The sequence below is a fragment of the Solea solea genome, chromosome 4 (assembly GCF_958295425.1).
Source record: "Solea solea chromosome 4, fSolSol10.1, whole genome shotgun sequence".
Lineage (NCBI taxonomy): Eukaryota > Metazoa > Chordata > Actinopteri > Pleuronectiformes > Soleidae > Solea > Solea solea.
Window position 1 is genome coordinate 13,670,058 of NC_081137.1, and position 25,644 is coordinate 13,695,701.

At 40.1% G+C, this 25,644-nt stretch overlaps 1 protein-coding gene across 4 annotated transcripts in view; it reads left to right on the forward strand.

The window, feature by feature from the left end:
* Positions 1-25,644, forward strand: part of abr (ABR activator of RhoGEF and GTPase) — a 120,058-nt gene that overhangs the window by 69,906 nt on the left and 24,508 nt on the right. For all 4 annotated transcript variants that reach the window (XM_058626979.1, XM_058626980.1, XM_058626981.1 and 1 more), the window contains 6 exons: positions 2,085-2,204; positions 2,536-2,611; positions 2,710-2,814; positions 5,557-5,631; positions 13,064-13,161; positions 13,507-13,638. In XM_058626979.1, the coding sequence (XP_058482962.1) occupies positions 2,085-2,204; positions 2,536-2,611; positions 2,710-2,814; positions 5,557-5,631; positions 13,064-13,161; positions 13,507-13,638 (606 nt within the window). The remainder of the gene's footprint in view (positions 1-2,084; positions 2,205-2,535; positions 2,612-2,709; positions 2,815-5,556; positions 5,632-13,063; positions 13,162-13,506; positions 13,639-25,644) is intronic.

Below are 25,644 nucleotides of genomic sequence, written 5' to 3' on the forward strand. Positions count from 1 at the left end.
CATTTTGAGCCATGTTACCAAAGCCCATGTGTGATGGTCTCTTTAAGATTCACAGTCTGGGGGCTAACGGACTTATAGAGCCGTTACTGTATTCCATGTTGGAGAATTTATACAAACAAAAGCAACATCCCTCATACAAAATAAACACCTAAGAAATTCCACTTCCACGAGTTAATCATCGTGTTTTACTGGATTTAGAAACACAAACGTACAAGTGATTCATGCGGGAAGTTTTGGTCTGTGTGTCCACACACTCAGACTTTTATGGAAGTCTCCGCCGTGTCAGCGATTCCTTACTGGAACCACTGTAGTCCTTTTAGTTGTTGACACCCACACCTTTGTTTTTGTCTTAGAAAGTTTAGGCTTTGTGGTTTTGGAAAAATATCTCGTTTCGATTAAGCTTCACTTCAGTTTATACAGATGTTTTTTGTAATTGGTTTATAACGTGATGGACCGTTACTTGGAGAACTCCCTTATTCTAATGCAAAGATGAGAACTTCAAGACATCAGGGCTGCAACTAATGACTCGTTTGATTTATAATAATCTGGCGATTATGTTCTTGATTAATCAAGTAATCGTTTGGTCCATAAAATATTGAAAACTGTTGCTCAGTGTTTCTCAGACCTGGAAATGATGATGTTCTCAAATATCCAATAAATATTCAATTTGAATGATTTCTTTGTTATGTGGAGCAAAGAAACCAAAAGAAATTTCACATTTAAGAAGCTGAAAAATCGGAAAACTTGTTTTAATCCTTGAAAAAACACTCAAACGGATAAATCGATTATCAAAATAGTTGACGATTAATATAGTAATCGATTGTTTCAGCCCTACAAGACTTAAATTGCTCAACATGTGCATCGGTATTTTTTAAATTAGTTTAGAACATAGAACAATTATGCATACAATTATCACAGAAACTGTAACTGGGTAAATAAATAAAGTCATTTTCAATAGAGCCTTGCTGTAAATGGTCTCTGACACTGAAACAGGTATGTCATTCACTTATGGCTCAATTTGCAAATAAATCACAACCTTTGCGATTGGTTAATTGCAACGTTTCAGTCTGAAAACAATTCATTGTGCTTCTTTAATTTAGCTTCTAAAGGCAGAACATTTTAATCTCAAATTATGGAGGTCACTGCTGTGTATTAGCCATCTTTTTGGTTCCCGTCGGTGCTGAATCACATGTTCTGTTGACGTGCGTTATGAAAAAAACCACCACAAAACTTCTTAATGTTTGCCACACGTCATTCCTGCTCCTCCCCCGAGTAAGACGCAGCCAAGCCTTCAGTAGCAGAGAGTTCCTGTTATTCCCCTCTCGCCCACTCGGGACACAGTGAGTGACCGTAGCTGGTATTTAGAGTCAGAGGAGGCGAGAGCAGCGAGAGATTCAGTTGATTGTATCCAGGCACTGACTCATGGCTTCCTGCTGAGGGTTTAGAGGATGTGTGTATTTGTTTTTTTTCCTTCAGTATTTACACAGAACTAAGCTCTGTGCATTATATAATAACGACTGGTGGCCCAGCCTGCGGTTTCAGAGGCTTATCAACAGCCTTTCCTGGAAATTAGGCAGGATTTTCATGATGATAAGAACTGGACTGAACAGCAGGAATGACGGATGATTTTGTTAAATCTGTTTATCTGACATTTTAGCCATTTTCTTTAAATCAATCCTTATAAGTTTGAGGAAGGAATAAGAAAAAGAAAACAGTCTACATAAACAATCTGAGAAAAGGTAGCAGGGACACACATTGATGAAAAGGGAAATTCAAAAGAACAATTTCCAAAGAGGCAGATTAAGAGACCCTTCCACAAATTCTAATACAGACTATAATGTATATAATGCAGATTATAATCTTGTATTTCATGCTATTTAAAGTCATTTAGAAAATGATATGACCGCTGGCACAAACACCACGCTAGTAACAATGTTGTATGCACATAGATGCACAGATTTATATTAGTAAATAACATTAAGCGTGGACATAAATGTTTCTTTCCAACACATTTATAAATTGATGTCATGTTATTATTTACCACATGCAATTCAATTGTCTATGTCTGTTTTCTTCTTGTGCAGAAAGCACCGAAGGGTCAGAGCCGCGTGGAGCGTCTCAGGAAAAAGATGAACGAGCAGGAGTCGTGGCTGCTCACTCACTCGCCCACCATCCCATTCCGCATCCACAACAGACATGGGAAGGTAACTGAAGCACTGACTTGTGACCACTAGGGGGAGACATGCACTGTTTAATGCCACAGAGGAAACATAGATGTACAGACAAACTTGGGATAGTGTGTGACTTTCATACCTTATTTTTTCAGTGTTTTTTTTATATAGATACATTTCCACTTGTATGAATCTGTATGTTATGTGCAATTATTTCTTTGGAATTATCACTTTAATTTCACCTGCATCTTTATTGCATTCATTAACTTGTGTTACATATGTATTTGTGCGTGCAGAAGATCATAGGTCGGTGTTTTCTGTGGGTGTGCTTTTGTCTAACAGTTGTGTGTTTTTGTGTATCCAGAGCTACCTGTTTCTCCTCTCCTCTGACTATGAGAGGGCAGAGTGGAAGGAAAGCATCCAGAAACTCCAGAAAAAAGGTAACACTGGGGCCTTGAATTGTACTGTAAGAAAACCCACTTTGTACACGCTGTGCCACAGAAACGTGACAGTTGGACTTTGGCTGTGTGTTTTTCAGATCTCCAAGTGTGTGTACTAAGTTCGTTCGAGCTTCAGGTCCTGACCAGTTCCTGTTTCAAACTCCGAACCGTGCATAACATTCCTGTCACCAGTAACAAAGACGGTAAGAAACAGTCAAACAAAAACCTTTATTTGTTTTTCTTAATGTTTGGGTGCTTTGTGCATCTCTCTTTCTCTCACACACACAGAGTCTCTCTTTCCTCTTGTCCCTGCTTTGAGTTTAAACTCACACAAAATAATGTTTTTTTCATCAGCACAAAAAAGCCACATAATGAGGGGGGGGGGGGGGGGGCTTTGCAGGAGATGAATCTAGGTTCCAATATGTTTCCCATCGAGCGAGTAGCAGTCAGTGCCATGCAGTGTGTTCTGCACTGAGCTCCCAGCTCCTGTGAGTGTGTGTGTGTGCGCGCTTTTGTTCCAGATCTTCACATTGCATCGGCTTTCAGAGGCTGGTGACATTAAAGCCATCTGGCCAAGTCGCTCTGATCTCCTCGACGGGCACAAAGTCTCCACACACACACACACACACACACACACACACACACACTGGCCTTCTCAGTTACTATAAATCAAAGCTGAGAAATGATTGTTCTCACATGTTTTCTTTCCAGTGTAAATATCACAGTCAGGACAGGTGATTATATACTTCTTCAGGTTTGTTTGAAGTACGTGGCTTGAAAGGGTTTGTAAGATGTATCATATTTAATCAAATATATATTTAAATAGGATATTTAAATGCACAACTCTCTACTCTACCACACTCTCTGCTGCGTCCTTTTTCATTATTTTTTGCATCAGGCTGGCATTTTGAGATTTTCACCACTCTGGGAGGCTTTTTCTACAAATACAGTTTCCGGTCTCCGTGTGGACGGGCCCTAAGGCTGCTAAAACCAGATGTTTTTTGTATTTTAAAAGCAATTATACACTTACTGCATACAAACATACCTATGGTTCATATATGAAGAGTCTACAAAAAAAACCCCTCCTAAATATGACACACTGGACCTTTAATGTGTAGGTTAAAAATTCCTCCTGTCAAAGGTCATTAGTAAAAGAGTTTGGTTTCAACTGTTAACTACTCGGGCACACATCATCGGGAGGTTTTTCCTCACATGTGAACTTGATCCGCTAACTTGATTAAACCCTCACCTCTCTGCTGTGAAAGAGATCCGTCACTTTTTTTGGGGGGGATTTGTTGTTTTTCTCCACAGAGGTGATATTCCCGCGTTAAAGAAGAACTCTGGCCCCACGTCTCGTCTTCGACTTTTGAACCCCCTCCTCATTATAAATCAAACATAAACACACAAATGGACACAGTAGGGGTCTGAAATGGAGACCAGCTGGGAAAGGAATTTCTCCGGAATAACTAAGAGGACCTGGAATATTTGCTTTGTTCAATTTCTCCTTCATTTTCAATCTTGGGAGTTATGTTTCACAGTTTCCTCAGTTGTTTTTGTTTAAGTTCAATCATGATGGAAATGACAGATTTCTTTTTGAGGCCACCTTCAAGCTGAGCCTTTGAACGATCTCACCGTGAAACTGCCCTGTCGTTCATGTACAAAACACACACAAACACACACACAGCAGGGATTGAGTACTCTCCTCTCAGCAGTGGCTCTCCACACGCTGTAGATCAGGCCACCCAACAAAACATCCACCCACTGAACACCTCTGTGTGGCCAGCTCCTCTGGTACTGCTGTAGCAGAGGAGTTTCATGATTTGTCTTTTGAAATGTGTTCATTTCATTATGATTTGAAAGACATAAATGAATGACTGGGTCTTGAAAGAGTGACAATAGTTAAAAATAGACGTTAATACTGATAAGTATGTAAGGAATGAGGTCTACCTGCTTCCTTCTGAGCTATTCTGTGTTTGAATAGTAAGACTTTTGATGATTGAAAGTGAAATTCATATATACTTGGCTTCTCCATATACGTCACTGTGTAAGCGGAAACAAAGCAATTATAAACGAATCCTACAGCTGCCGTTAATGTGTCACCGGAGCACCTTTCAGTTCAAAGTGTCAAATGTACAGTCCAGGAAATAATATGTGATGTGGTTTAAAGTCAGAATATCCAACTTTGCAGTCGGCGATGTGACGCTTGTGTCGCATTCAACAGAGAACACTGAACTCATTGACCTGCATGTAAATACCTGAGGCAGCTGTCAAGAGCGGGTGAATTCTGTGTCGACAACTGCACTGTCAAAGTTTCTAGTATTCTGTCAGAATATGCCAATACTTTAATAAATCATCATCATTAGTCACTAAATTGACAAGCCATGATGACAAACCAGAAGACACATTTTCAAATTGACTGTTTTACAATAAAACAGGAAAAAATAGTAAAGTATTGTCAAATTATAGTTATTTACTTGCATTCCTGAACAGAAAACAATTAGTTTTAGTGGTTGAATGTTAAGCTTGATTAATTTCTGACTTCTCAGGGAAGAAGCCCAATAAACCCATTCAATTTAGTTTGTTATTTGACAAATAAACAATAACATTTTTATTTTAAACTATTTTAAATTACTTTTTCTCATTTTTATGACAGGTGGTCTAATACATTTTGTTAAGCACTGTTTTTACGTGTGTATGTATGTTTGAGATGATGAGATGTTGACGATGGAGCTGCCATGCAGGAGGAAAAGCGGGAAATGTTGTTGAGGAGGACAGTTGGTGTAACAGAAGAGGACACGAGGGATATGCAATATATATATTTTTTATCTCAGCTGTTTGTACACAAACTGCCAATGTCATTGACTGCATTTACACATTTACGTCACCGTATTTACAGTCCGAACTGGACTAACTTGTCTTTGTGTGTGTTTATGTGTGTTTTCCAGATGACGAGACTCCTGGCCTGTATGGCTTTTTGCATGTGATCGTCCACTCTGCCAAAGGATTCACGGACTCAGCCAGTAAGTCTAGCGGGAATTCTATTTTTTACTATCATATTTCTTCTTTTAACCACACTGATGCACACACTTTGGCTCAGCACACTGTACACATCTGCCAGGTAAACACGGTTTAGTCAATCGCTGCAAATGCATTGTCCATGTAAGATAATAGAGAGAAGGCCAAGAAATTGATGGTGTCTCAGCGGCACATACAGGTAAAGTAAAGGTAATAAATAATAAACATGCATTTCCACATCTGTGAATGTAGAATATAGAAGATTTAGAGTATTAAGATTTAGAAATTGGGAATCGGTATCGATATCGGCCCCATATAGAATCCGATGCAAACCAAATATCCTATATGTTGCATGCTTCACTATGCACAGACAGTAAAAATGTAAATAAAAATCAGCAATTAAAAAAAAAAAAAAAAAAAAAAGCAGCATTTTAGCTGAGTCGTTTATTTCTTCTTTTTCGGAGAACAATAGTTGTTTCTCAGTTGGAGAATCATCTCTTTGAAATGACTCAGCAAAATGTGTTGTTAACAGGTTCATAGTTCATAATGGTCTAAAATCTGTATCGGAATAATATCGGTATCGTATCGGACACAAAAAAGATTATAAAAAAGTTAGAATAGACCGTACAGTATCTATATTAAGTAACCATAAAATACTCAGTATGGGTTTAATATTTACAGTGTAAACCAGGATTGCACTGATGTGGAAAAGACAGTCTTGCACATGGACGAGTAACATGTTGCGTGTGGGCGACTGAGAGCAGTGCCTTGTTGTACTTTTTGTTATTTGCAGACATTCCAAATGATGCAAACACATCAACACACATGAAAAGACAACATAGAGTCATGAAAGGAGAGTATTCAACATTCTTATTTCACTCCGTTTACCAATATTCATTTGTAGAACTCTGTGTGTGATTATGTTATCAAGTGGAATGTTGGCACACACACACACACACACACACTCTCTCACAGACTCTCTTGATGTCTCAGTAGTGGACAGCTGGAGCAGTGGTACATTCAGTGCCATGTTACACAAGCAACAGTTCAAATTTCAAATATCTGGAAAAGTGACAGAGAGAGATGTGATTTCCTCAGTAACCATGACAGCCCCCAGTATATGAAAGCAGACATGCGAAGATTTCCTGGGTAATGGATTGGAAAGCTCTCCCTCCTCTGAAAGCCTGTGTGATCCTCAATGGATCACAGAGAGCCGAGGGGTTTCAAAATGAAGAAAGTGTGTCTCTGTGGAGAGGGAATGCCGGGAGGTTTGATACAGTCTGATGTGTCCAGAGGAACGTACAGAGCCAAGGAGGGGCATCGGAGTACTGTAGTACTGAAATATTCTACTCAAGTAAAAGTACCACTATTTCAATAACATTTTAATTAAGTACAAGTAAAGGTACTGGTCTAAAAATGAACTCAAGTTAAAGTAAAAAAAAAAGTAGCTTGTTTAAAATGTACTCAGAGTACAAGTTACTTAGGTACTTTTTTTTATCAAGGTACGGGTTCTTTCTTGGGTTGTGCAAAAAGCACAATAGGACATAAATCGGACATTAATTTGTTTTTAATTAAAGGCAAACATTTACCAATATGTAAAGACATGTTGTATCAGCCAAATAGGTCAAAGGTCACACATGATTTAACCTTCTCACTCGCTCAGGGACCCTAATTATCACCAATTTACCTATCCTCATCATTCACTGCTAAAGTTGCATAATGTATTTTTATTTATTTATTTTCCTAATTTTACTCAGTAACCAATGTGATTTAAAACATGGTGAAGTACAGTACTTCCAAAAAAAACTACTCAATTACAGTAACGCTAGTAAATGTAATTCATTACTTTCCAACTCTGGTGGCCAGAGACACCACGATGCAATATTATCACGATATTATGAAATACTGAGTATTTGCGAAATCATACATTGTGATATATATTCACAACAGCTCTAGTTAGAGTGAGCCCTTGGCACCATCTAGTGGAATGTCAATTGATGATTTCTTTTTAATGCTAATCCACAAAAAGTTGATTTTTTTTATATAATATCACCGCACAAGATATTGTGATATTTCACTAATGACTCCCACCCAGCCCTAATACTGATACATAGCTCCTGATACCAAGATACCAATCTGATACAGTCTTAACCCCTTTTAAATAACGTTGCTGTCCATAATAGAGTTCTACTGATGCATTTATCACCTAGCTATAACCTACCATAAAAAGCTACATGCGTAGCCTGGGTATAATGGTTGATTCAAATGATTCACCTCTCTTTGCACTACTTGCATTGCATGAGGCACAAGAAATGGCTTTCTTTTCAAGCAGCAGTGCGAGTGTCTGCCAAGTAAAGCATGTTATGCAAATATACCACCACGTGCCAATCAAAATCCTGTTTACACATTCAGCTCAACATTACACAGCCCAAACAGAGCTCTTGTGCACGGTTGTTTTTCCAGTTGCTGGACACTGGACATCACGTCACGATCACTTAACCCTTTAACGTGACGACACGTTGGCACAAGTTTCACTTTGCATTACGGTAGTTACGCACAGTCATTACGGTAATTTCACTCGTGCTGTTTCAGGAAGCCAGAGAATCAGCGTCTTTGTCGCCAGAGACGAGAGAGTTCGAAGAACACCTGTACATACAGTAGTTTCCATTTTTTAACCTGTTTTTGCACATTGAGAGACAAAGACTCAAAACATTTTATTGTAAATATGTTTCATACTGTTCCAATTTCAAATTTAACATGCAGAATCTGTTGCTCATTTACAACTGCAGTGTTTGTTACATTTTTAAAACAGTATTTTAACATGCAGTAAAATGTAAAGAACTGCCTGATATTGGAAGTTATTCATTGAAAAAATGGACAAAAGCAGCTTGTTACAAGACATTATCTGGTCCTTTTTTGGTTAAATTAAGCAAAAAAAGTCCACACGGACATTTTGACATGAATGTTGAGTAAATATTCCTTACAGCCCTGCAGTAAGTAGTGAGCTATGTCCCTGTGATTGGAGAACAAAATTAATATCCAACTGCATTTGCATCAAATCTGATCGTTTTAGCCAAGATTATGCTTCAGTCTATTATTTACCAACCATCAATTTTGATAATTACCACTTTATTCCCATTAATTCCCATGGAAAGTTTCCAGTTTTGAAAATTCCTGCAATTTTGCAACCCCACTGACCACATTTAGTTATATTTCCATTAAGCTTATAAAACATATCCAGACTTTTTGTGATTTTTCTCACACAGTTCATGCATTTGGAAAACAACCCAGTGGGCAGAGAGATGGTGGTTGACATTGTGTTCAAAACACTCTCTTTAGGATTCCCTCCCTTCACCACAATTCCTCACAGATGTAGCTTAATGACGTTGTCCAATCATCCTTTTTTGTGTAGTTGTTGTGTCGTGATGCTGTGTAATTCAGCCCCTGTGTGATGTAGGTTTGTTGTGGTTCCGGTTGCGTTGTTGAAGTCGCTGTCATTTCCCCTGAAAGCCATGCATTTCTGTGCAAGGGCTCTGAATTATCATATCAAAATCCATTATGTAATGCAGTTCGTGCTTCAGATGGTTAAACAGACGCACAATCCTCAACAATGGCCTTCTTGTTGCATTTTCTTTTTTTTTTGGATTGAAAAAGCAAACATGTACTAGAGGATGTTATTGGAGCTGTGATAACTACCCCCTGCTTCATCCCCCACCTCGCCCCACTGGGAAAGGGCTTTAAATTCAGCCCAGGGCAGAGTTTTCAAACTGGGTCACAGCCGAAGAACGAGCTGGGAGTTGAGCATCTCCTAAAAAACTTCAGTGGAAAACATAACCTTGAAGAGAGGTGCAAAACATTCCCCTTTGGTTTTTTTTCATATACATGTCAGTGTCAGTAAGTGAGACTGTGGGTTGTTTCGTCTATATGTATTCAACAGCTGCTGAAACCTGATGCTGAAAAATTGCAGTTGTTGTATAGGAAGTGAGCACAAATCCAAATTGAAATGCCACAGTTGTTCCGACCCGAGTGAAGTGGTTTAAAGTGAGCCCAGCTGCGTTCATGTGTGTCACTTGTATGATCGTGTACAGCAACACCTAGACACAAGAGGTTATTCATAAATAATATTAAAGTAACGCTAGGACAATAGGAAGTTATGTAATAGCACCCAAAAAACCAAGAGCGCTTTTAATCCTTAATTTAAAACAAATGTTTTCTCTCCCTGCTTTTCTCCATTGTTGGACAAGTTCTCATGACTCATGAATTCTGCATTTAATCAAATCCCGCACTCGACGCTTGCATTGTTATTTGTTATTTATGTTTTCTTCCTCTGGATTCCATGAAAACATTTCAGTTATCCATGTTTCTATTTTCCTCCCGAGGCCTTCAAGCAAAAACATTAACTCTAGGATTTGTGGCTGTTGGAAAACACTGATTAGTTTAACTGATTATCACTTGTCTCCGAATTCTGTGAACTGGCAGTTTGACCCGGCGTTCAACACAGCCCAGAGCCAAGATTAGCCTCGTCTATAAGAACACAAAGACATTACAGGGCCCGCAGTCCTCCACTAATTGAGGTGGAAAAGGATGGTATCCATTAACCTGTGGATTCAGGGGTCAGAGGCCCCATGCTGACCAAGTTATCCCCCCTCATACTCTGTGCCTGATACTGGCCTGCCAGGAAAAAATTAAAAACCATGAAGTTCAGCCTCTTTTAGCTTTCCTGGATCCACTGTGAGGACACGAAAATACCTTCCTGGCCCTGTTTGAGTTTCAGATGAGAGGAAATCACTCTCCAAATAAATGCAGTGGCTGAGCAGGATGAAGAAAACACATTCTTTCACTGAATGTGTAATGAAAAATAAATGTTTAAACTCAGACTAGTGCTTAAAATAATTCTCGTACATAGAATAATTCATTAACAGTATATCATTTTCTTTAATATTAATATAACAAAGGTTCAGTTTATTTATATAATTAGAATGCGTCCTGCAAATGCAAGTCAAAACAGAATTTTAAGTATTAAATGTTTTCTGTCTATGAAGAATTTTAAAACATTTAAGGACGTTACCTGGCGGAAGAAGAGGGAGATTATAGTGGGATAATGGCAAACTATGAGAAAAGTACGTTAAGAGATGCTCCATTCATGTTCAATTCATAGATTTTATGCACTTTTTTTCTCTGTGTTATCTTTTCACAGACGTTTTGTTTTCTTCAGTTTGACAAACATTGTTATGTACTGCTATATGATTGTCCAGCAATGTATCGATTATCACAGTATCGTGGACCCTGCATCGTGTATTATGTCCCTGTGATTCCCACCCCTAATGTGAAGTGTGATTCACCTATAAATAATCAATAACTAAATTAACGCACAACTACTTTGATAATCGACTAATCAGTTTGATTTTTTTTTTTTCATAATATAAAACTGATCTCACCTTCTTCATTTTCTTTGCTCCTCCATGACGGTAAACAAAATATCTTTAGTTTGTGGCCACTGATAAACCAAATGACGAATAAATTAAACAAGAAAATAATTGACAAACTAATAGATTATGGAGTTCATTATTAGTTGCAGACCAAGGCATGTTACTTGTTCTTGATCAGTTTCATACTTCTAAAAAAAAAAAAGTCCCACCATCTCCTCACTGAAGCAGACTGTGTGTGTACTTTTTGAAATGGTGCCTAATGTCAAAGCAGAGGTGGCTGCAATAAGCTCTTCTGCTTCTGTATGTAGCGGAAGCGTACAATAACTGCTCCATTTCATAAATATCCCCCAGACGGTCCCACTGAATTTCCCTCTGCTGAACTTCCTCCATACCACCGCTGCTAATCTCTTCCTCACTGGGAGTAATTATGGCAGAACCTCTCAAGACGCTGAGAAAACAAACACAGAAAGGAATGAAACCAGATGGAAACAAGATTCCATTATACATTAAAGTCCTTCACTTATTGATGTAAAGATACATACTGTACGTCGTTGCTCACTCGGTCTCTCTCTATAACCGGGCTCAGGTCAGAGCGTTGTTTACATGACATTGCTTTTGATGTTGCCGTGTGAACGTGATGTATTGGTGTGTTCTCTAAATTTGCATACGAGATTCAACCAATCTCCCCCCCCCCCCCCGGTTCAATCGCCTCAATCTCGGCGACTCCGCTGGTTGAAAGGTCGAGTCGTTCGCTCATCCATCACCGCTGTCAGGTGGGGATGCACCCGTGGGAGCAGGCCCATGCAGCAGGACGCACTGTAGACACTTTGCAGACAGTTGGAAGTGTGGTCTGCAGGAACAGCTACAGCAGCATTTAAAGAAACACATTAACAGACTTAATTGCTCCGCGTAAGAGCCGTGCACATGCTCATCCCAGGAGAGCGATGACTGTAGTACAAGGGAGGATGTAAAGAGCCGAGGAGCAGTGTCAGCTCATATTGACTTTTTAAAGGCCTTTGGAACAAACTGAATTAAACATTTAGTCACTTTCTGTCATTGAGAAAAACTTAATTTAAATTCAATTGAAAGTACAGTATGTAAAGTTTAACAACATTCATCAGGGAAGTTGCATGTTTTAGCCGAAACTTAAAGGTGTTTAGTTTGTCCATTGTGGGCTAATGTACGGGTAATGAAAAACAGCAATTTATACTATCAGGTGATTGTACACTTTATTTTACATACAAATGTTACACACTGTACATTTAAAATTGTTTGTGTTTGTCTGACTCGATGTAGATCTGCACTTGTATAGAGAAGAAAAAAAGGGGACTTAAGTGTAATATTGAGTTCTCGAGTCTCGATCCTGGTTTTTGCAAACGCAGCAACACTGAAGTACAGTCGCTCATCTATTATCTGGATGGCGAATTCACAAGACACGTGAAGTATTAGTTATCAATTAATTGACTGACAAAGAAATCTATTTCTCAAGCGTTTATTGATTGAAAAGAACCAGTAAAGAAAACATGCTGATGATATTCTTCTATAAACTGTCCTTTCTCATATTTACTGATATATTAAATACCGATAAACTCAGAAAATAACAAGTAAATTATCAAATCATAAAAGCAGTTGTTAGTAGCAGCCCTATGGGGGAATTACATAACCTCACTAACACAATAAACGGTATTGGCCTCTTATCTGACTGACCTTCAATGAGATTAAATTATCTCCATGTTGTGATGTCATTATCCTTTAAAACTCTTAATAACTCTAATAACAGTTTTAAGGGCTGTACTTTTACTGCAAGATGATAAAAGTGCGATCAACAGAGACTTGTAATTTAACCGCACGGTTCTTACAACTCATAAAACTGCTCAGCTCAGCTGTGCCATTAACAAAGCAGTCAAGAAACTTTAATGTTTATTCAGTTGTTTTCTTACCATCAGTTCTGTGAAGTTATTTAATGATAATATCTGATGAATATTTGCGCCTCCTGTGTTTTCTGTAGATCTGTACTGCACCCTGGAAGTGGACTCGTACGGATACTTTGTCAGCAAGGCCAAGACCAGAGTCTTCAGGGACACGACAGAGCCACAGTGGAATGAGGTGAGTCCGGCATGGGTAAATCTGCACTCGCCCATACTACCTGTGAAGCGTTACTATGTCTAATGTAATACCACACCCACCTGTACCCTTTAATAAAAAGCCCCATGACCCAACCCGTGACTGTGAATAAGAACATGCAAATTTCAATGAACCGCAAAAAACGCAAAATGCAAAAAGAAATAAATACCAATTCACTCACAATATATAACACAGCCTCAAAGAGATCAGAAGATATTTAAATAACCAAAATATCTCCTTTCATTTACGCATTGCTCCCCGTTGATGTTGTTGCTATGCAGAGACAAATATTTAATGAATTAAATCCCCTTCCGCGTCGTCCGATAGGAATTTGAGATCGAGTTGGAGGGCTCCCAGCACCTGCGGATCCTGTGTTACGAGAAGTGTTACGACAAAACCATGCTCAACAAAGACGACAACGAGATTGTGGACAAGATCATGGGCAAAGGGCAAGTCCAGGTAAGAAAGCATTGACACAGGCCGTCCCAAAAATATACCACACACACACACAGAAAGACGCTTGTGTCCTTCTGGGGAGATTTCCCAACATGTGACTCATTTTAATTAGCCGTCTAGCCTCTACGCACAATATATGTGGTTGTGTTATCTTGACCTCTAATGACGCTGGTTGGTTTAATAGTCTGAAGGAGTTTATTTAACGGGGGTTTCCCCCCTTTCTTGTAGAGTGAAATGTCCCCCCCATTAAAACAGAGTCTTGTTAACCAGAGTTTGCCTACAACAGTGGAATCTGTGGTTGCGTCGTTGTTTAGGTTTTGCAGAGCGGCCAACAGAGGAGTCACGTGTCCATTTTTTTCCAGAACTTCTTGGAAAAATGGTTTGAGTCAAGTGAAGCTTGACTCCTGTCATTTCCCTGCAATTTTCGACAAATCGCTGCCGCAATTAACGTTCCCTCTGCTGCAGCTCGGTAATCAATAGAGCTCCACTTTGTGCGTTATATGAAAACCCCGAGGGTTTTAGTTTTTCTACTGCAATTAATATCCTCGTGTTTTTCTTAAGAGATGCATGTGTGGGTGTCAGAGATGAGCTTTGCAGCGGGTTATTTTTAACCAGCTTCTGACACTTTTCAGCTCTCCAAATTTCACGGAAAGGAATAAACCTGTGAAAACATTCCTGTCGGTTTGTTTGTTGCTGCTGTTGCTGGTGCACAAAGCTGGTAAAAGCCACACCGGTTCCTGAGATGCATTCTCAGACAAAGACAAAGACTTCATGAATCACTTGTTTAACATTGGAAGTGAAAGAAAAGACCAGAGCTCAAAAATGTGTCTAATCTAAAACAGGTATGCAGTTTCTCTGCAGACTCTTTTACACAGTCTTTGAATGGAAAAAAATATTTATGTTGTAGCATTTCCTGTTTGTCTCCACCACCACTTTACATGCTTTTCCCATTCAGTCTGGTGATTTATGTCGGAACAAATTATGATATATGTTTAACGTGACATTGCGTAACACCAATTTTTCCTGATTTCACCTCAGTTTTCTTAAGACGACACTTTACCTCTGGATTTTCCCAGAGAAACGATGCACTGTCTTAATTATCTTGTGTAGTGAAACGTAGCCATCCCAACGTTTCACGAGCCACCCTCTGGTATGGCTTCCACTCAAAGAGACAAATGCCGCTGCCGCCGCCGCCGCCGCTGCTGCTGCTGGGAACATCCACTTCCAGCCAACAGCCAAAAGACCAAATAAATACACCACATGTTGGGCTGGCTCGCTGTCAGGGGGGGGGGAAATGGATAGGGGGATAAAAATGAAGAGAAAGAATGGCATGTTCTGTCCCAGACTCTGAGAGAGAGAGAGAGAGAGAGAGAGGGGGAATGGTGTGTCCTGTAGAGGGTTATTGGGCGTTTTTTTTATCACTCAGTCATGCTGAATATTGAGCACTGTCTCATTAGTTGTATCAGAATAATCATATTGTCATTGTAACCTGCTTTAATCTTTGAAACATTTTGCCAGTGCATCAGACAGAATGACATGCATCGACTCTGTGGTCCACAGTACGTGTATGAAGAGACTTTCACTTGGACACGAAGCGGTTTGCTTTTCTAGTGAAGCCGAGTTTAGAAGGAGCCCTCTCTGTTTTGCTTACGTCTCCGGAGACCCTCGGATTTATTTAACAAGCTCGTGGAATACTGACTGACCGTAAATGGGCATATTGGGCCTGAAGTTTTTTTTTTTGTTTTTCCCTCTGTGTGGTTACTTTACTTTTTCACGGACGAGAAAGACGATCCGCGTCTGTCATCTAAAGAGGTTACTATTCCAGTAGACAGTTTATATTTAAATCAACTGTTCTGTGAACGCTTGTATTCCTTTAGCTTGATTATCATATGTGGGCACAGTCACTGTGGGGTCTTCTCCGGGCCTCCAGCTCAGCCTAAATATTCTCAAAAGGTTAAAGGCCTCAACTCTGTGGAGGCCTACCCATGTGTTTGAATGATGACTCACTTCTTTCCCAATTTGAACCCAATTAATCCTCGCTGTGTCATCGTGGAATATTCGTGGACACGTAATGTTCCTGACCCTAAACTTGACTATACGGCTAAACAATTAATCCTTTTCAAATCAAAAATTGCAGTTGAAAATAATGCATTTAACAAACTACAAGTGCTGCAATTAAGGCATATATGACCCTGGTTATTTGCTTAACTCTTAGGGTTTTCAATAAAGATAATTGATATCTTTAAGTTGTCCTTCTTGGATTAGAATATATAGAGTAGTTTTTTTTGCTTCATCATATTTTAAATGTGTTGACTTTTAAAAAATGATCGTGATATTTGTCAGAAAGAGATTTTCCTTAAATCATTCAGCCCAAATCCACAACACAATCCACATATGTTGGTTGTTTTCTTTTTGGCCCGGTGTTGCACATGCACATGCACACCCACATGGCCACAAACACAGCCCATTAAAAGCCAACGGTGACCGTAACACTCATGTTGGCTTGATTGAGTTGCTTGTCCACAAGGGAATGATCTGCCATTTACTTTCCAGAACTTTACCCTGCTGATGTCGCCAAGAGCAGATAACCTCTGACCTCTGAGGTCACGTGGCTAATCCTCCGTTAAACTTCAGCAATGTTGGGGTTACACTCCTCCTCCCCCCCCCCACTGTCCATCAAACTGTCAGCCTAAATAGATTCTTAAGTCCTTGTGAAGGCGTGAAGGAGAATGTGTCAGTATCAGCTCCCAAAATTTGCCACTTGAGGGGGGGAAAAAAAGGCTGTGCCTCGAGTGTGAAACTGTTTGGCTTATTCTGCAACCACTGATTGTCTATTGGCCACGCAGGATTCTTTTTTGCATTCAGACCAAATCTCCTGTTCTGCCTCATGTGTTGTGCAAGTTCTCCCAAGTGACTCTGATGTGCCAGCTATATCGTAGCTTGGGATACTTTTCTTCAGAGGAGCCATTATGTAACTGTAGGTTGATAGTGCCAGTGCTTTCTGTTGCAGAAACGCTTCGTATCACTCGGCATCAGCACTGCTTTCATCTGGTAATCGCGGCCTTTATCCCAGTCTTGGATTGGGTGGCGCTCACCTCTTTATCAGGGAAAGAGTGTTTATTTCTTATTCTTCATTCACTCACCAGCATCCTCTGTAGTGTAGTCTGTTGGCTGTTGAACTGGTGATGTCTAGTTTAGAGGAGGAAGTACATAACATATCTGAAAGCTCTAGTTAGACATTGTTTTCAAAGTGGGAGGCGAAAGGGGAAGGATTGGAAAAAAAGGAGTTGATAATTGCGCTTTAGCCTGTCTATTGTGTAATACTACAGTTGGTAGTTGGAGCAGCATCAGGACCACAATTCAGGGAGACAATGAAGGGTACTTACATAACACTGAGTGCCTAATTGCAGCTATTAGTCAAAAAAAAAAATCACATGGTGTCAGAGGGGAGTGTGCAAATTAATATACAGAAAATAAAAAGATACTGACATGTGACGCATACAATATTTTTAGATTCCATGTGACCTTCTTCTCCTAACATGTCCAGTAATGTCACCAGAACAAGGATAATAAATCCTCCTCCTCCTCCTCCTCCCTCCATCATCCCTTAGACTTCACGACCCCTACCTCGCTGTGTGATGCTGAGGGCTTGTTTTCAGTCGGTTGTTAATCTGGAGTGAGTGTATGTCAACCCACGGTGTTGACAGCATTACCAGTTCCCGAATCAGTGGTAACATGATAGTTTTGAAACTGTTTCCTTGGAGCTAATGGGAGCCAGGAGAAGGTGGGCATTAGGAATGAAACTGAGAAATGGGGGGCGATGAGACTTTTGTGTGTTCCTGGCAGCTCTTAGCTCCCTCTCCAAAGCCGAGGAGCCGGACAGGGGGTGCGCGCATTAGCCGGCGTTACTGTAAAAGTGCGGGTGCAAAGGGGTTGTAAAGTTTTGAGCGTCTACTTTGTGCACTCTCCTCCCCACTTAAGAGCCATAGCTCTTTCCCCCTACATGAGGCATTAGATGCTAAGTTTGACATTTATTAGTGAAAGTGGCATTGTTTGGCCTAATGGCAGACCGACAGACCGGCCATCTGGAGAATCAGCGATGAAGTTTCGTTGGACCAGTGGCACTCAGCCAGTGCAGGAAGTGCAGGCCTCAAGCTCTGATCTAATCTTCCAGTGCTCGTTATGCCAACTTCAGGCTGTCATGAGAGTGGACTACAGCCGGGGTAGTGTATCTAGAAATATGTACGCTATGAAGATTTTGTGATTTTTTTATGCAGACAAATAGTAAATGTAAGTGTTGTATGTAAGCAAAGTGGGAAGGTGATAAAGAAAACAGCACAAAATAAAAAAGAAAATGTCAGTGAAAGACGTTTTTAGATTCTAACTATACCCATTCCCACTGGTCAAAAACTCCATTTAGTCCAGAGTTACAGGGTTCAGACCAGTGGGAATGGATTTTAATGGGTTTTTTAATCAGCTTTAGCTCCGATTGGCATTGGTGGGAATGTAAGACTGCCTGACCTTATGCAGACTTTTCTTTTATCTTCTCAGTTTTTGGCAGCGATGCAAATTCCTGCATCATATCTGGTGCAAGGATACGACAAACTTTCCTCTTTCAGCTGCTAGAACGTAGCCATGAATGCTTGTAGCAAACCTTACTTTTTATAACTTGGCACAGTGCTCGATATTTTTTAATTTCATCGTTCGCGTCAAGAGAAAGAAAAATCCATTGTGTTGTTGTTTTGTTTCTGGCATGTTTGTGATGTCACAGCTCTCCGGAGCTCCCCCTGCAGTTTTGGAGTACATATTTTTGCACCACTGTAAACATCCATCCAGTTTTTTCTGCTTCTATAACACTATCGCTGCCTTGATCTTATAGCCGATACCTGGGTAGGGTGTGTGTATAGTGCCCTGAAGCAATTTGTATTTCTCTCAAAACCCAAGACTTTGCGAGACCTCCAGATTCTGAGGACTCCGGGTCGACGGCTCTGATCTTGCAAGGCTGGTTTTACGCTAACAGACAGTAGGGGGAGTGGAGACAGCACCCAATCTCCCAAACTATCTCCGTAAACAAGCCATTTAACCATCACAATGATCCAAAGGTGTTAAATTAGAGTAGAAATCCTGCATAGTCCTGCTTTAAGGTTCCACAATGCCCTGCCTCTGGGGCTGCTTTGTGGTGGTACGTCATATGGGAATCGTTTTAAACACGGAGCTGAGTGGTTTTAATGAGATGTATGTGTGCGCATTATTGTTATTGTGCGTCTTCATGCATCGGTGTGTAGGTATTAATATAAATTAGTGTCTAATAGTCGGTGTCATCTGTTTTGTTTCTGTCCCCTGTCATTTAGGGCTGTGATCTGTCATGTTTCCATTATATACACCCCCTGCGGTCATACACACACAGCTGTCAACAGCTCTAACAGATGGGTTTCTGCTGCGTGTGTTCAGCCCCACTGGAGACGAACCATAGATTCATACACACACACGCACGGGTGATGGGCTAATGCATTGTAAATGATATCAATAACTTCAGCTTGCTACATTAGCTGGTGTTTATGGTGGAAGACCGAAGCCTGAAGATGGAGCGAGTGCATTAATTCAGACACAAAGATCGTCCAACTGCTCTTTGTTCTTTTACTCCTAAAACTAATTTTATTCTCTTTGTTCCCTGTAGTTTTTTTTTTTTAGTTTTTTTCCAGCAGCAATGCTTTTTAATGAGGCTCATCCCTCATCGCCTGTGTTCAAGCATACGGCGCCTTTTTTTATTGATGAATTCCAGTTGAGCAGACTCTCTCATCAGACGGTGCTTGATCAGTGGAGCTGATAGACGCGCTTTGATGGTGTTTTAGACTTTTCCTTGTCATCTTTCCTCAGAGAAGCCTCCTCATTTTGACAGTTTCCTTTCTTTCCCTCTTTGAGCACTCACTCCATGCCACTTGGGATATACTTGCCCCAAATAACTATTTACAAGTCTATAAACATTGTTAGACGGTGCACACGTGCAGCGAGGTGCCTGCTTTTCTTTATCTTTGTCTGGAGAACAGAGAAAAACCCAATCATGCACGTTAATGTTTTTGTTTTGGTGAGTCTTTTTCAGATGTTGATGATTCAAGGCAAGATGAATAGTAATCACATGTTGCTCCTCACAGTAAGTTTGGTATTAGGATTGAAACACTTACACTGGGTATTAATATCAGGGGAATATAGAGCAAGTAGCCTACGTGTAACTGAACTTTGCTGCTAGGAAGGCAAAAAACTTAAAAATGTCACTCTGGAGTCAGAATGAAGTTTTGTAAATCTAATAGGTTACAGAACAAGCAAAGGGATGTTGTCAGCTGCTGGACTCTGTCCAAGTCGGAGGCGTCGGACAAGCTTTTGATTCAACCAAGCTGAAAGAGTGAACTGTGTAGGAAGATTAAAGAAAAGAAATCTTTGCTTTTTCTATCACTGTTTGATGACTGAGAACTGTGTGAAAGACTAAAGTGAGACCATAAAGCGGCCGTTTGTGGTGCCAGACGATCTCTGTGTGTTCTCCTTTTTCTCTTGATGCCCCATCCATCCATCCTTCTCTGTCCATCTGTTCTCCAGCAGAAGACACACACACACACACACGCTGCTTCTCTCAGCACCTCCAGTATGTCAAGTACCAGCCGCCTGGTAATTGGTCCTCATCATGTTGCGTAATCATTTAGGGAAGTTTATGGATTGATAACAGATGTATGATTTCCTACCGGGAACATACACGTGTAGCTCAAGAGGAGAGGGACATACAGAGGAGGAGGAGGAGGAGGAGGCTGGAGATGGAGAATAGGAATGAGAGCCCCAGATGGTGGCCAATTATGTGATGCTGAGAGTTAAAGTGAGAACAAAGGAAGCTTATCACGACCCGACAAATGAAATGCTCCCCAGAGAGACACCGCAAATCTCACCAGGCACTCGCCACCCTTTGTCTCGTGGAGGAGTCAGGGTTCAGGGATAATTGGAAACAGTCTGGATGGGAGGGGAGCTGGGTCAGCTGATAGAAAGAGTGTCATATTTGAACACTGAGGCCGTCAGTCTCACGTTGAGATAAAACTGAGAGAGGAACGAAAAACCTCTTTGTCCAATCGTAAGAACTTCATTTTACAATCAGATCAAATTAGAACCATATAGACTTGCTTGAGGTTTAAAATGTCCCTCCGTCTTTATTATTATTAAGCTGCAAAGCAGTGATGGAGACCAGAACACAGAGACAAGTTAGAATGGGTCATTAAAATAACGCCGCGTAGACTTTTTGTTAACGCCCCAGGATCTCACTTTTTACTCTTAATAATTTGCCCTCGGACACTGTGAAAGTTCCAAGATAATTGCAATGATTGTAAAAATGATTGCAATATTATATATAATATCAGACGGTTCAAGGTTTATTCAGGTTATTCCCTTGGTCTCACCAGTTCCTCTGATTTATATATGACCACGCACACACACACATCTCTGGCTCTTCTCGAGCTGAGGATTAACAACAGTGGGATAGATCCACCTCATCCCTCTCATCACGCTATCCGTCTGCCCCTCTGCGGAGTAAAGCTCATTTCATGCTTGGCTCTGCTCTGCCTGCCAATGCTGAAGAATTGTCTGGGTCACACCTCGGCTGTAGGTCTGAGAAATCCCAACGCATGAAGGTCCTTTGTGTCCGGGTCTGCCTGGAGATGCAAACACACTCTCTCTCTCTCTCTTTCATCCATTCCCAGTTGTTTCACCCACATCTATGTCTTGAATTGCACTGCACCATGTATTGGATTAAAGTAACATAGTTGAATTAGAAGTTTGGGCAGAAACTACTTTTTATCAATAGTTGTGTTTATTCCCAAACGGCTTTTCGTAGTTTGATAAGCTGTAAAATGCCTCACTTATCTTCTCTCTGATAATTAGATGAGAAAAGTGATACCACCTAGTGTTGACTGAGCTTAGCATAAAGACTGGAAAGAGTAATAAACTGTGAGGCAGGCTCTGTTGAAACTATTAAAACTAACACCAGTAAAAGTCCATACAATAATATATAACGCGGCACAATTCTGGGTGTTATGTTGGCCTGCAGTCTGTATGCAGTCTGAAGCTTTTAGTTTCACAGACAAACTCAAGAGCAGCATCCTATGTCCGATAACTCTCTGCTATTGCGTGAATATATACATTATTTTTCCCAAAATGATGTCCTTGTCATATTTTCCATAATTTGAATTACCCTTGACATCAAAATCAAAGTTTTAGTGCTTTAATCATGTCTGGGTTGTTTTAAAAAGGTCACCTACACGCCTGTATGAAGCCTAATAATATGTAAAAAGAACAATTTGTCCAATATCACCGTCATACTTTAAAGGTTACTGTGTCCTTAAGTCAGCTTTGAGATTTTTAGTGACTTGTGTAAAATCATGGGAGTAAATGAAGCTGCTGTGCAATTATTTTGATGCACCACTCGACATAACATTCAGATGCATCAAATTCATTGTGCGGTTTAATCACATATGTCCTCACTCCATGCTCTTCCTCAGAAACATCACTCTCAGCTTCCTCTTTAATTGGTTACTAAATTAATCAACTATTTTGATAATCAATGAATCATCAATTTGTTTGTGGACAAATCAAGACATTCGAAAACATCATCATTTCCAGCGTTGGCTGATTACCAATCAATGTTTTCAGATATTTTACGGACCAAATAAGTATGCGATGAATCAATAAATAATCGATTATAAAAATAATCATGAGTTGCAGAAGTTTATGCAACTTTTTCTTTTTTTAATCACCTGAAACTCAGAGACCAGAGCACCTTTTCCCCCCAGTTTTTGCCCGCGCTGTTGTTGGCTGATATTCCTCACACTGATATTAAAATCTGGTTATTTTCTATAAACACAAAAAAATATCTACCGTACTGTACCAAACACAGCTTATGTCCCAGCCCATTGTTTTCGAGCAGCCGATCAGGAGTAAAATGTGCTGGATATCCATCTGCAGCTGATGTTTGCCATGTTTATTTTGAAGCTCACACTCCACCGGGGGATGCTGGTGATCAGGTTGCAACTGTTATGAAGCTGCAGCATTTACTGCATTTACTCAAATCCCACTTTGTTGAACTGCTCCTCTGAGCTGTTTGTTTAGATTGTGTAGGAACTAGGATGCTTTCCACATGGCCAGAGTTGGGGTCTGTGATTGAGCAACCATGCGCCCTCTGTGGTTCTGCACCTCGTTATGTAGGCAGGCTGATGTTCAGTTTAGCCTCTAGGGACTTTGGTTTTCTCTATAGAATACAGTGGGGCAGCGGTTTGCACCAGGACTCATTGGCAGAATACGATCTTGTTTAATGCTGAATTGAAGAGGCATTAATCCAAAGCATATGCAGGAATTTTAAACTCTCTAACTTTGTGTATCCATGACTATTGTCTGTATGTTTACTAACAGCTCCGGGGAAGTTCTCACTGACATAGCTCATAATTTTATTTTTTTTTTTTTTCTCTTCTGTCTTTTTGTATGAGCTACAGTGACAGTGTTCCATGCATTCTCTGCATCATCACCCTGCTTGAGACCACAATGAGCAGAACCACAATGAATGAACACGCCTACTTAGCTCTGAAATAACTTAAGAAAATGTTCACTGCTCCGTCTTGTTGTTGGACAGCCTTTTCCAACTGGAAACCGAAGCTTGTGTTGCTTTTGTAAACCACTCACTCCCCACACCAAAGTCTATAGAGAAAATTAGCAATTTTAATCCACTACCTCCACTAATAATTAGAATTTGAATGTGTTATATTTGCACACACACCAAGCAGTGATAGTGACTTTTACTTCTGCATTTAACCAATACTTTTTACACACCAGTAGTGAACACACAAACCAGTCACAGGAGCTGTGGATTGCACACATCTGCACCCATGGAAGTTGTTATTGATTACCACGCCGCCATAAGCTACAAAGACTAACTTTTTTCTGTGGAGGCTAAAGTCCATTTTCCCTGGTGTCCCTGCTGGCTGGATGTTGACAATGTGACAGCCACACTTCAACAAACTGGAACCATCAGTGTAACTCTTCCTTCAGGATTCAGCACCCTTCAGAAAGCATAGCACGTTGTGTTGCAAGGTGACTTCCAACTTCCCTATACTTCCCTCCTACATCATATCTATCGGGCAGCATTTCAAATTGTACTCGGAACGTTTCTCCACATTTTTTCCCCCTCTACAAACGTTTCTCCATAAGTGTCTGTGAGGTAGTATAGTATGTCACAGAGATTACTGACATCCTGGTTTTCCTTTCCTCAACCTCAGGAGGAGCTTTGTGAAACAGCCACGGTTCCAGTGACAACACTTATTATTAGCAGGAGTGGTGATCTAATGATGTTTGGACAAAGTCAGGTGGGCTCTCCTAACTAGATGGGAGAAACAGCTGAAATGCAGCAAATGGTTTGAGCAGCGTTCGTCATATGAGATTTTGTTCTTTTCTGTCCAATTTCTGATTTATTGTTGAAAATTCCATAAATATTTGAAAGGGAAACCTCACTACAGCTGTTTGCCAAGAACAGCTTGTGTACGTGGCCTCATTCTAAATTTGCATCTTTGCCCTTGAGCCCTTTACTTTTTGTAATTGTGTGTGTTGTTGCTGTCAAAAATGTCTCTATAGGCTCTACTGGGCCCCTAAAGCCTAAGTAACTCCTCACACTTTCATCGAGTATAAACACTATCAGCGCTGTGCTCATGAATGTATATAATTCCTTTGCTAGTTGCTGCTTTCTAAACTCTCAGTGTTTGTAATTTAAGCGTCTGAATTTCATGAACCTCCAGTTGATACCTTGTGATTTCTCGACGCCATAGGAACAGGAAACGGTAGCTGACTGTTAATCAGCAGCTTGAGGTCGTGCAGCTGTTATTTTTGGGTTGCTGTGTGCAGTTTTGTGCATGCTAGAGTGTTGTTAAAGCATCTGCTCAGCTCCTGTAGTGATATAACCCCCCACCACCATCACACAAGCATACAGTACTGACTTTGCCTGCCAGACGGTGAGAAAAATGAGTGCACGTGGAAAATGCTGGATAAGGAAAATATATTTATTAAAAGTGCTATCCTCAGGCTTATAGGAAGGTACAGTACAAAGGTCCCTTAAATAGGACATTTTGCCTGCAGCTTTATAGAGATATTTTGTCACTTCACCCAAATAAAATTTATCTGGAGCCACAAAAAACCTATTTGACCCTTAAAATGAAGGTAATATCATGTATAAACTTTTTAATATATGTATATATATATATATATATATATATATATATATATATGTCTATAGGTGTATATTTAAAGATATTATATACTGTATATATTTAAAGAACTACAGTTTGTCCCGTTTATGACATTTCATTGCTGCTTATCCCCAACCTCTTATAAAGTGTAGAAAAGAAAATGACTATGAAATAAAATGATTTTATATAGTTTATGCCTGAGAAAAACCTGCCCAGCATAAGTACATGGATCTAAAAAATAAAATGGTCAGGACAAATGTATACTTCCTTTAACCCAAGTATAAGCAAGAGCTCATGTTCATTGGGTGCAATGTAGTAGTTGGACACCAGCAAATTAACAGCCTGATTATGTTAGATGACTATTCTAAGGTTTTATTCTCTAACTCAATTATTTATCTGGCAAAAACAAAATCTATTTTATGATAAATGGTTCGAAAGACTTCATGTCTGTTTTCAGTAAGTGCTCATCACCTTTCCATGTTCCCTCCACTTGACTTATCTGAGTGGGACAAAGTCTCTCTGTGATCAGTGTAAATGCACACGACACTGACAGACCACTAACATGTCTTCTTTGTGTACAGAAACTACTCTGAAACCCCCAGTTTACCCTCAAAGCATTGAGTTATTGCAATCATCGCTCAGGTTCTAAGTCTATAACTTCCCGTGACATTGTGCTATTCACATGGCAGGAGCACGAGGAGTGCCAAGTGCCAGTCGTTTGATGGTTTATGACTTCCTGGCTGTCCCAGGG